The sequence below is a fragment of the Sus scrofa genome, chromosome 14 (genome assembly GCF_054392235.1).
Source record: "Sus scrofa isolate SSC_HxYL_T2T_F1_AM1 chromosome 14, Sscrofa_HxYL_maternal_Yorkshire_Landrace_v2.0, whole genome shotgun sequence".
NCBI lineage: Eukaryota > Metazoa > Chordata > Mammalia > Artiodactyla > Suidae > Sus > Sus scrofa.
Genome location: NC_139396.1, coordinates 28,541,956 through 28,554,071, shown reverse-complemented (window position 1 = coordinate 28,554,071; position 12,116 = coordinate 28,541,956). Strand labels below are relative to the sequence as shown.

At 51.4% G+C, this 12,116-nt stretch overlaps 2 protein-coding genes across 6 annotated transcripts in view; both read left to right on the top strand.

The window, feature by feature from the left end:
• Positions 1-3,148: 3,148 nt before the first annotated feature.
• LOC146396448 (tumor necrosis factor receptor superfamily member 10D-like) overlaps positions 3,149-12,116 on the top strand; it is a 13,796-nt gene continuing 4,828 nt past the window's right edge. For 3 of the 5 annotated variants that reach the window (XM_084997643.1, XM_084997641.1, XM_084997644.1), the window contains exons 1-4: positions 3,749-3,978; positions 8,058-8,157; positions 9,209-9,322; positions 9,719-9,830. In XM_084997643.1, the coding sequence (XP_084853769.1) occupies positions 3,823-3,978; positions 8,058-8,157; positions 9,209-9,322; positions 9,719-9,830 (482 nt within the window). In that variant the 5' untranslated portion in view covers positions 3,749-3,822. Of the gene's footprint in view, positions 3,224-3,748; positions 3,979-8,057; positions 8,158-9,208; positions 9,323-9,718; positions 9,831-12,116 lie in introns of those variants that run through there. The other 2 variants (XM_084997645.1, XM_084997642.1) reach the window with 1 other exon arrangement.
• Positions 8,853-12,116, top strand: part of LOC146396447 (tumor necrosis factor receptor superfamily member 10A-like) — a 26,094-nt gene continuing 22,830 nt past the window's right edge. Inside the window, exon 1 of the mRNA XM_084997640.1 lies at positions 8,853-8,875. The gene's annotated coding sequence lies outside the window, so the exon portion shown is untranslated. The remainder of the gene's footprint in view (positions 8,876-12,116) is intronic.

Sequence of the window (12,116 nt, the reverse complement as noted above, 5' to 3'; positions counted from 1 at the left end):
CCTGGCTCCTGGGGGTTCGCTGGGAAAACCTCTTCCTGTACCCACTGGTGTCTTGAGCGTTCCGTTGTTGCTATCATTGTAATGACTTCCACTTACGTTTTCCCAAGAAAAGAAGTGTCCTGAAATTTGTGTATCAATTTGGGGAGGTCCCTTTGTGGCTCAGCGGTTAACGAGCCCGACTAGGATCCATGAGGATGCGGGTTCGACCCCTGGCCCTGCTCAGTGGGTTAAGGATCTGGCGTTGCCGTGAGTTGTGGGGTGGCTCTCAGACTCAGCTTGGATCCTGTGTTGCTGTGGCTCTGGCGTAGGCCGGCAGCTGTAGCTCTGATTAGACCCCTAGCCTGGGAGCCTCCACATGCCTCAGATGCAACCCTAAAAAGCAAAAAGCCAAGAGCAACCAACCAAACAAAAGCATCCGTCTAAAGGAGATACACCAACATACTCAATCACGTACCTGACCATGAACTTTACACTTAACCTCTTCTGTGTGTACCGGCTTGCTTTTCTCTGCCATGTGGGCCCTGGTCCTGATCTACCTTGCTGCCGCTTTGAATGGGGGCTATTGCAGTGCTGCCAACCTGTGGAGCCTTTAACAACGTTCAAAGGTATGTTTAAGGGAGAACAGGAAGGGTTTCTTATTTCGTTTTAAAAGTTGGGCACACTGTGTATCCCGGTGCCCATTAGGAAGAGCAGCCAGCTCATCACACTCGTACTTTCCAGTTTGGAGCCCCTCCCATTCTTGCACATGTTCTAATGGTCCGTTACCACGTGACTTTTGCCTTACATTTTCTTCTGATTTTAAAAGGATCCATGAGGTAAACACATCCTGAGATGACTGCCCATGAGTCGGGCCCTGTGTCATCCCACCCCTGGGTGCGGGCAGAATCTCTGACCTGCTTCACACCAAGAACACACTAAGGGGATAGGATGTCACTCCCTGACTGGGTCACATTCTGTGGCAGAGGGGCAGGATGCCACTCTCTTTCTCTCAGTTACACCCGCCCTCCACCATACCTCCAGTCAGATCTCGTCTCTCTCCACATACCGCCCATGTCACTTGCAGCGCCAGGGGGTGAGGTGAGGGGCACTCTCATCATACGCAGGATCATACGCTGGAAGATAAGCATCCTCCAGCTAGGCAACAGCGCGCAGGAGGACACCCCCAGCACCTACAGAGGCTCCTCCGATGCTCACCGCATGGCAGCCCCACGAGGGCCAGGGGTAGGGGCAGTGGGGGAACGCCGTTGTAGAAATATAAATGGCCCATTACTGCAGCCATCAGATAATACGCCAAGGTTCCTGTGAGAAATCTCTTTCTAACGTTGGGCTAGTGGGCTCTTGACTGTAGCTGAGGACCGGGAGGAATCTGTCCATGAAAACACGCCCCGAAGCGGTACCTGGGTGGCACACGAGGTCACCCAACTCAGTTACACCTGCCCCGGGAGAAGAAGGAACAGAGGCCACAACCACTGCTGTCCTCCCCTGTGGTTCGCTCTGGTAGTTTCACGCCTGCGGTTTCCTCTCTGTGTCCTTCCTCAAAATGGGAGAGTTCCACATCCAACTGGGCTTCTGAAAGCACAGTACCTTCCTTCACAGATGAGGTCCGAGAGCAGCCAGGTGGTATGTGACTGTCGTGTAAAGCCCATCGATGGGTGAACGGATAAAGCAATTGGGAGGTATATCATATATGTATTATATATGTATAATCACTATATATATCATATGTAACAATAAATACAATGCATATGATATGTCATATATCGCCTATATATATCACACAGACCATGGAACATCATTTCGCCATAAAAAGAGGGAAATCCTGCCATTTCACTGACGACATGGGGAGGCCTCGAGGGCATTATGCTGGTGAACTAAGTCAGGCAGAGAAAGACAATAAATATAATCTCTCTCATAGGTGAAAACTTAAAAAAAAAATCAAGCTCACAGATATGGAGAACAGAGTCATGCCTGCCAGAAGTAGGGGGGAAGGGAGTTGGAGGAATGGATGAAGAGGGGCCAAAAGCAAAAAGAAAAGAAAACAGAACTGTATGTCACCTGCGAGTGAACAGGCTCAGAGACAGCGCCCTGACTGGGCTTTAGCCCCGGACTGGGGAGGATTTCTCTTGGCTGATGAGAAGGTTTCTCGCTTCCTCTTGGTTCTCAATGCCAGGGTAGGTGGTGAGGCTGGGGTTCCCGGAGACCTCCACCAGCCTGAGGCATCAGTCCATCCAACCTGCCTTGGATTCTCTCTGGCAGCTCCCCTCCATCGGACCACATTGACTCCCTGTCCCCTAGTCTGACTCTTACTAGAAGACCTGCCTCAAGCCACAGGGGTCAAGGGGCAGTGGGTAAATATTTTAAATTTTTTTAATTCCAAAAAAAAAAAAAAAAAGCTTTCCTTAAGTCACAAAGGGATTCACTGGCTTAGGGGCAGTTAGAACCCAGAGCCCTCCAGTGGACATGTTGGTATTCTGGTCTGCAATTTAAGAAAAGAAAGGAAAAGAAAAAAAAAAAAAAATCAAAAGATCTGGTTGGGGGCGTGGCTATGGAGATGAGAGTGGGCAGAAGGCGGCCCTCAGAAGACAGCAGATTTATGAGCTGGTTGGGGGCGTGGCTATGGAGATGAGAGTGGGCAGAAGGCGGCCCTCAGAAGACAGGAGAGTTATGAGCTGGTTGGGGGCGTGGCTATGGAGATGAGAGTGGGCAGAAGGCGGCCCTCAGAAGACAGGAGAGTTATGAGCTGGTTGGGGGCGTGGCTATGGAGATGAGAGTGGGCAGAAGGCGGCCCTCAGAAGACAGGAGAGTTATGAGCTGGTTGGGGGCGTGGCTATGGAGATGAGAGTGGGCAGAAGGCGGCCCTCAGAAGACAGGAGAGTTATGAGCTGGTTGGGGGCGTGGCTATGGAGATGAGAGTGGGCAGAAGGCGGCCCTCAGAAGACAGGAGAGTTATGAGCTGGTTGGGGGCGTGGCTATGGAGATGAGAGTGGGCAGAAGGCTGCCCTCAGAAGACAGGAGACTTATGAGCTGGTTGGGGGCGTGGCTATGGAGATGAGAGTGGGCAGAAGGCGGCCCTCAGAAGACAGGAGATTTATGAGCTGGTTGGGGGCGTGGCTATGGAGATGAGAGTGGGCAGAAGGCGGCCCTCAGAAGACAGGAGAGTTATGAGCTAGTGGGGCATTTGCGCTGGAAAGGGGCAGGGTCAGGACGCGCCCCCGGAAAGCAGGTTTGGAATGTCACCTCAGCCCTGTGCCCACTTCCCAAAGGTGCAGACTGCCTTTTAATGAAAGCACGTCCCCAGGCCTTTGGCCGCCAGAGCCAGTAATTTCCGCTTTGGGCTGCAGGGTCGCTCTGAGGGACTCCGGGCCCCTCTCCTGATGTGACTAGTTAGAGGTGGTTAATGTTGTTTGTTTGTTTGTCTGCTTCCACGGCCTATGGAGGTTCCCAGGCTAGGGGTTGAATCGGAGCTGTAGCCTCCAGCCTACGCCAGAGGCACAGCCACGCGGGATCCGAGCCGCGTCTGCGACCTACACCGCAGCTCACGGCAACGCGGGATCGTTACCCCAGCGATCAAGGGCAGGGACCGAACCCGCAACCTCCTGGTTCCTCGTCGGATTCGTTAACCACTGCGCCACGACGGGGACTCCTAGAGGTGGTTCATGTTAACCGCACCGCTAGCGCCGGCTCACGCGCCCGCGCAAACGGCGCAATCTCGGCGTATAAAAGTAAGGGCAGGCTGTGTGATTAGACCATAACGTCCTGCCCGCGCACCCAGGAGGCAGCAAGTACGATCCGGCGCTGCAGGAAAGACGCTGTGGACTCCCGATGGCTCTACCGGACGTCTGCCCGCATCGCGATCGAACGAGGAACTCGGGACAGAGCGCACCCACCGCCTCGGGCGCTCCGGCAGGGCGCGCCGCCAGCCCCCAGCCTTCGCTCCAGGACCTCAGGGCTCCCATCGTCGTGGTGTTGGTGCTGTGGGTGAGTCTCCGCTCGCGAAGTCGCGCTGGTTCGCCGGCCGGAGGGGGGGCGGGGCGGGGCACTAGTGAGTGACAGATCGCACTTCCTTTCGTTTCCCCTTCCCTCTCTCGGATCCTCCTCACTCGTTCTCTCTCAATCTTGCTCTCTCTGGGTTTAAATTCTAAAACGTGCCCTTTTTAAATAGATGAACTAGGGCGGTCCCTGGCCCCTCCCCCACCGTGGCCTTACGCTCCGTCGTAATATCCTTTACCCTGCAAGGATCGTCCAAGTTGGAAACGATCTTTAAAGTTACTTGCTGCTTGCGGCAATGTATGAGTGCTGTGTAGAAACCATAAATCGTCTCACGACCCGGACCAGATGCTCACCACTTCCTCTAGGAGGTGGTTTGGAGGCTCCGTGTAGGATTTATCACTGTTGGTGTTCATCCTCAAGATACTTACTATGGGAAGAAATGTGCACACTTCCATTTTCTCAGGTTGTGGCTTTTTTTTTTTCTTTTTTCTTTTTCTTTTCTTTTTCTTTCTTTCTTCCTTCCTTGCTTGCTTCCTTCCTTTCTTCCTTCCTTCATCCTTCCTTCCTTCCTTCCTTCCTTCTTTCTTTCTTTCTTCCTTCCTTCCTTCCTTCCTTTCTTCCTTCCTTCCTTCCTTCCTTTCTTCTTTCTTTCTTTCTTTCTTTTCTATTTTTTTCTTTTTTTTGGCCTCCCCGTGGCGTATGGGGTTCCCGGGCCTGGGATCAGATCCCAGGCGCAACTGCAAACCACGCCGCAGTTGCAGTAACGCGGGATCTTCAAGCCACTGTGTCCGGGAAGGATCCCGCGAACCCGAGTCCCAAGACGCAGGGGATCCCGCTTTGCCACGGTGGGAACTCCTTGAGGTGCTTTTCGAAGTTTCTTGCATGTTTAAAAAAAAAAAATTAAGGGCCAAACAGGGTTATAGGAATCATGAAAATGTCTGTTTTCATTGAGCAAATTACTGCTAAAATCAGAAAAGAAAGAACATTTTGAACTCACAGAGAAAATACAGACGTATTTATTTTTTAAATTTATTTTGAAGCGATTTGTACTTTTTGCCATTATAGTAGTGTTCTGTCAGTTATCTACTGTAAAGTGACCCAGTCACACATAGATCTATACCTTCTTTTTCTCACGTTATCCTCCATCATGCTCTGTCGCCAGTGACTAGCTCTGGTTCCCATTGCTATAGAGCAGGATCTCATTGCTTATCCCTTCTAAAGGCAATAGTTTGCATCTACTAACCCCAGATTCCCAGTCCATCCTACTCCCTCCCCCTCCCCTTTGGCAGCCATAAGGCTGCTCTCCAAGTCCATGGTTCAGAATTCGTTTTTTGACTGTTAGTTTGAAATAGGTGGGATCCATGCTGAACACTGCTGCTGAGTGGTTCTGGGCGCCTGTAGGGCACTCACTGTCACGTATTCTTGTGGCCATCTGCACTGTCTATGGGGTATCTCCTTAGAAGTGGGGTTGCTGTGACAGTAGGCTAGATAAGTTTACACTTGTATTTAGATAACAATAAGCTGCCTCCAAAAGAAGGCTGGACCGTTTTCACTCACACCAAGAGTCCACAAGTGGGCCTGTTGCCCTACACCCTTGCTACCCTGAACTTTAATTCCTCTCTGGCCTGAGAAGTAAAAATGGGGCACCGTAGTGCTGTGGGTGTGATTCCTCAGGGCCAGGAGGGATTTTCAAGGATCTATGAGATTACTGAGACTGGGAGTGGAAGACCAGGAGACCCTAGATGAGGCAGCAGGGGTGAGGGCAAATATACAAACAGTGAAAGAACTGAAAGAAAAATCTTCTACAGATGTCTTCCGAAAACCTAGGAGTTCTTCAGTAGTGTGTAAGGCTAGAAGAAATTCAGTACCTAAACATGACAAAAGCATTTGAAAAGAAGAAAAATGCTTTTCAATTATCTTCCTAAAAAGAAAAGCAAAAAAATGCCTTAAGAAAACAAATAGTACACTCAATTCGGGGATATTTAAAGAAGAAAACCTATCCTGACCAAGTGGGGTTAATCGCATGAATGTGTGTTGGATTAACATCTGAAAATGCATCCATGATTTTCTGCTCTATTAGCACTGCAAAGAAGGAAAACTGTATGAACAGCTTAGCAGGTGCAGAGAAGGCATTTGACAACATTTAACCCCTTTCCACCATAAAACCTCTCTTTACATCAGGGTAGATGGCAACTTCCTCCATCTAGTAAGAGCCACTTCCTCTCCCAGTCACACAGGAGATGAGGTTAACCTAGGAAAGGGGGCGAGGGAATGTTGTGCAGTAATGTTATCTCCTCTCCTCTAGTTAGAGGATTTGAGTTTTCACGAGTGTCAGCATTTTCTTAAAGCTTTGAATGGTACCCTTTAGAGCTGTGCATTTCCTTCTTTGTCAATCTTAAAACTGAAAACCCTGGAAGGAAGTATTGAGCTCTGGTTACCCACATAATGCTGAAGTTTTAAGCGTTGAAGACATCTGAATTTCAGCTCAAAATAAGGCACTTAGGAGAATGGACAGAGGGATGGATAGAGAAAGAAATATGTGATAAAGCAAATATGGCAAAATTCGAATGTAGGTGGTGAGTGGATGAGAGGTCACTGTACAGGTGGTTACAGACGTTGTTGGATGCCTGGAAAGATCCACAGGAACACATTGAGGGAGAGAGTGTTTGAGAGGAGAACCAGGGAAGACAGGAGTGAACAGGCCTGTGAGGTCAGGAAAAGGAGATTCCAAAGGGATTCAGAGGAGGCCCCGCCTGGGGACAGGACAACTTAGGGAACACACATGAGCTTAGCTGTCCCCAAACACTTGACAGGCTTTTATGAGAAGAGGGCTGTCTTTTCTTTCTTTCTTTCCTTCTTTCTTTCTTTTTTTTTTGGTCTTTTCGCCTTTTCTAGGGCTGCTCCTGTGGCCTATGGAGGTTCCCAGGCTAGGGGTCTCATCGGAGCTGTAGCCACTGGCCCACGCCAGAGCCACAGCAACGCAGATCCTTAACCCACTGAGCAAGGCCAGGGATGGAACCTGCAACCTCATGGCTCCTAGCTGGATTCAGTAACCACTGAGCCACTACGGGAACTCCGAAGATGGGCTGTCTTTTATCTTGTTTAAAGTCAGGCAGGTTGAACTGGCTTCCACATAAGCTGTTGCCATGTTAGCTTTTTCTTTTTTTTCCCCTTCATTTCACTTTCTCCTTCAAATCACTCCCAGGTTAAAGCAAAGTTGCAAAAACTATACAAAAACCTTTTTCTTTTTTCCCGAATCATTTGAGAAATAGCTCCTGACATGATAGACCCCATGACCGCGTACTTGCGTGTGTGTCTTTCCTACAAGCGAGGACAGTCTCCCCCCAAACCCACAGCACAGCTTTCAACATCAGAACCTGAACTTCGACACGTTCGTCCTCATCGAAGCCTCAGAGTCCATTCAGCTTTGTCCAGCTAGCCCCATTTTGTCATTTTTAGCCCAGAGACCTTCGCCCCAAAGCCTGGGGTTCTATTTCCTCTTTTTGTGTGACTCTTTGGTATGTTGTGGGACACTGACAGGCTCCTCTTGGTGACAGCCGCTCAGGTTAAAACCGGAAGTTCCTTAAAGTGTGATTCTGGATCAGGATTTTGAAAACGTGTGCTTCTGCTAGAACCCTCATCTGTAAACGTGTGCACATGTGTGTGTGTGTCAGGGGTGGGGGGAGGCTGAGGGAGAGTATTCGTGCGTGCGGTCAAATAGAAGAACTAAAGACAGCAAGACAGGGGCTGTTTTCTCTAATCAAAGGGATACCTGTGGTTTCTGCATTCTTAGCGAAACGTTTTTGTCTATACTTTCTGGAATCAAGGGATTTTCTTTTACTCTAAGAGAAAAGCGTACCGGGGGAAAAAAAGTTCAGTGTCCAGGTACTTGCTAGCACCAAACACCAGGGGACAAACTTGCATAGAAAAAAAAGGAGAGTTCGGAGCTGGAAGAAAGGTTCCAGTTCTGTTTCATTGTTGGGCGGTGGTCAAGGGACTGTGGGAGGGATCCTAGGAGGACAAGAGTCTGGAAGCCACTCACACGGGTCCCTGCTTTGTCCTCATAGGTCACAGCTGCCTCAGGCATGCCCACAGGGCAGGGACGATTTCACCAGCAAATCGCTGCCCCAGAGGCAGGGAGTCTTGGCCGCTGGAAGTGTCCACCAGGTACATCCGAAGACTGATCTCCAGCCCTTACCCCACCCTTGTCCCCATGTCCTTTTGGTTTTCAGATCTCTGCAGGTATTCAACGGACGTCTTCTTTGTGCCAGGCACTGTGCTGGGAGGGCATGAGCGTGGTCCCCAGACAGAGGGATGCTCATGATAGTGAGAGAGATGCAGTAGGAACCCCGAGGATACCTGAGTGATGGGGGAGCAGAGACAGAGTTAGTGAGGCCTCCTGGGGATGGCGACTTCCAGGCTGAGAGCCACTGTCCAGTGCCCCTGAGACGGCCCCCAGGGGGCAGGGCTGGGCTTGTTTAAGCAAAACTAGGGGCCAGCTGGTGTAAGTGGAGGGTAAAGAGGACACAAGGGCAGGCAGGGGCTGATCACAGACCCTGAGCGCTGTGAAGGGAGCAGGGGTTTTGTTTTTTAGTAAGGCATTCACCGCAGTAAAAATCTCCATGTTTTATACGGATTACATTTGAAGTGACACTCTGTTAGAACTTCTGAGCTTAAGAAAATACATTGTTAAAATTAGGTTGACCTCTTTCTTTTTACTCTTTAATGTGCCACCTGTGGCTGTGACTTTCACGTGTGGCTCGTCAGTGTATTGCTGTTGGCAGTACTGGTCTAAGGTCTGTGGTAGATGTCAACTCAATAGATTGAGGCCAAGTCCGGCGTTGCTTCGTGGAAACGAATCTGACGAGGACCCATGAGGATGCAGGTTGGAACCCTGGCCCTGCTCAGTGGGTTAAGGATCTGGCGTTGCCGTGAGCTGTGGTGTAGGTTGCAGACACGGCTCAGATCTGACGTGGCTGTGGCTGCGGTGTAGGCTGGTGGCCACAGCTCCGATTTGACCCCAGGCCTGGGAACCTCCACATGCTGAGGGTGTGGCTCTACAAAGACAAAAAAAAAAAAACAAACAAAAGATGAAGGCCAGTCAAGAAGGGTTCCCTGTGTGGATTCCACTGATGGGTGAAAGAGGCATCCCGGCCACAGTGCCAGCCTCTGGGAATCCTGTGGGGACTTCCTCTGCAGCTTTTCCCTTCCTTTTCAGGGTTCCATGTGGAGGACGCCAGTGGAGAGTGTGTCCGGTGCACAGACGGAGTGGATTACACCAGTCATCCAAACACCCTCTTTTCTTGCTTACGCTGCACGGTTTGCAAATCAGGTACAGGACCCGTGGTCCCCCGAGCCTTCAGTGAGGGTGCTGGGTGATGATGAGATGGGGTGCGAATGGGTCAGGGAGGCAGAAACCCGATTTCCAGCCCAGCTAGGTCTCCTCCCATCCTCCCTTCCTCCCATCCTGGGCTCAGCCTCCCTGGGCCTTCAGGACCTGAGGTCCTCTGGCCTTGCCCTGAGGACTGGGTGTTGAGCCCTGACCCAGGTGTTCCTCGCCCTCCAGGGCGTCTCAGATTACACCCCACCTTACCCCATCGCTTGCTCCGGATGTGTGACTGAAAACACGTTTCTTCCCAATCCTGAGCGTGGGGGGGTTTGGGTGGCGAAGAAGGGTTGAGGGTCACTCGAGGGACGCACATCCCCAACCCTGATCCTTTGTCTTCAGGTGAAGAAGAGAAGACCCCTTGCACAGCAACTGCGGACACAGGGTGTGAGTGCAAACCTGGAACTTTCCGTGAAGAAAACTCCCCCGAGTTCTGCCAGAAGTCCCACACCAGGTGAGACGCAGGAGCCCAGGCGGTTTCCAGCAGCTCAAGGGAACTGTCCCAGAGCCCCCTCCTGCCCCAGGCCTTCCCTGGGCCTTGGGGCCTGCCCGAGCCTGCAAGCAGCCCCTCCCTGCCCCCCGCACCTTCCCAAACCTCCTCAGCACCGTTCCCCTTCAGCCGGCTCACTGCTTAAGGTTCCCGACACTGTCCGTGGCCCAGGAGAAGCTGTAGCTTCTTCTGATAGCAGAGGGAAGAAAATGAGTAGAATGCAGCCAAGCTTACATTCATCTGTGACAATGCCGTCGTAAAAAGGGAATTTTCCTCGTTTTGGGGCAGGAAAGGGCCCACGAACACAAAGGTGCCCACAGGCGAGTCCTAATGAGATGGGGCACGCAGCTCCTTCGAGGTTCCTTCCTGTAAAGCTCTGAGCCAGCCCAGCGGGCCTCACACCCAGCCCTGGTTCCCCAAGAAGACCCGAATCTTCCCTCTCTGGGGACTCAGGGGCCAGCAGTCCTGCGCTCTTCTCTGGCGCTCCAGTGTGGGCTGTGGCTGGTAGGAAGGGTCAGCAGGTGGAGGACAAGAGGGTCCTTGTGTGAAAGGGGGACTGGCGGGGAGGCGCAGCTTGTGCCCGAGCCCTTCTGACCCTTGACCTGGATGAGGTTGCCCCTCCCCCGGGCTCCCGCTGCAGCCAGGGAGGCCCAGGGCAGGCCTTGCAGAGAAGGCCCAGCTCCTGGAGTTCCCGTCGTGGCGCAGTGGTTAACGAATCCGACTAGGAACCATGAGATTGCGGGTTCGGTCCCTGTCCTTGCTCAGTGGGTTAAGGATCCGGCGTTGCCGTGAGCTGTGGTGTAGGTTGCAGACGCAGGTCGGATCCCGCGTTGCTGTGGCTGTGGCGTAGGCCGGTGGCTACAGCTCCGATTCGACCCCTGGCCTGGGAACCTCCATATGCCGCGGGAGCGGCCCAAGAAATAGCAACAACAACAACAATAACAACAACAAAGACAAAAGCCAAAAAAAAAAAAAAAAAAAAAAAAAAAAAAGAAGTTTGTTTACTGATAGGATAGGCAGTATTTTCTTTCTTTCTCTCTCTCTCTCTCTCTCTCTCTCTCTCTCTCTCTCTCTCTCTCTCTTTTTTTTTTCCTTTTTAGGGCTCAGCTGCAGCAAAGGGAAGTTCCCAGGCTAGAGGCTGAATCAGAGATGCTGCTGCCAGCTTATGCCACAGCCCAGCAACATGGGATCTGAGCCTCATCTTCGACCTACACCATAGCTCATGGCAATGCCAGATCCTTAACCCACTGATTGAGGCCAGGGATTGAAGCTGCATCCTCCTGGGCACTAGTTGGGTTCATAACCCTTGAGCCACATTGAGAACTCCCAGTGTTTTCTTTGTCCAGAGGAAGAGAAAGGGATTTCTCAGAATTGTGAAGCTATTTAATGGCTGCCCTAAACTAAGAGGCAGAAGGCTGTACTGTTATTCTAGCTTTTAACTCCTAAAACAACCACCCCACATCCACCAAAACCTCAGAAGAAGTCTGAAATCAGACCACAGAAAGACCCTGGAGACAAGTCTGGCATGGCTGACAAGTCACAGCTGGCTGCTCCAGTTAAGAGTAAAAAACAACTACTGTGTGAGATCACTTATACGTGCAATCTAAAAAAATACAACTAGTGACTAAAACAAAAAAAGCAGCAGCCTCACAGGTCACAGAGAAGAAACTAGTGGTACCAGTGGAGAAAAGGAAGGGGGAGGGGTCATATAGGTGTGGGGGAGGAAAGGGGGATTATATGAAATCCTGTGTGCGGAACTTAAAAATTGTGAAGCACTACAGAATTTAAAGAAAAAACGGTGCAGCTTTTATGGTGTGCCACCCTGGGGAACAAAGAGCATGTGGTTTGGCTGACTGATTGAGGATATAGTAGGGAGAGTAGAGCTCAGGCCTGAGTCTAGAATTGGTCTAACAGTGCAGGGAAGTCTGGGAGAACAAGGGAAGGAAATCCCCTCTGCTGACTCATCTCTGGAGCAGGGCCCCTGAAGGCCCCCTGAAGGCCCCCAGGGTCCCTGCCGCCCCTGGCGCTGTCAGCTCTGCCTCACAGTCCCTCAGGCTCTTTTCACCTTGGCGACCTTGGGAATCTCTGTGTCTCTGCCTCAGCTCCCTGTGGGTGGAAAGGAGAACAAAGGAAGGAAGTCCCCACTCATGACTCATCTCTGGGAGGTGCAGCTCCCAGGCCTGAGGAAAGGAAGGGCCAGGTCATGTCCCCGATGCCCCCACAGGCCCCTCACAGGGCTGCTCAGCAAGC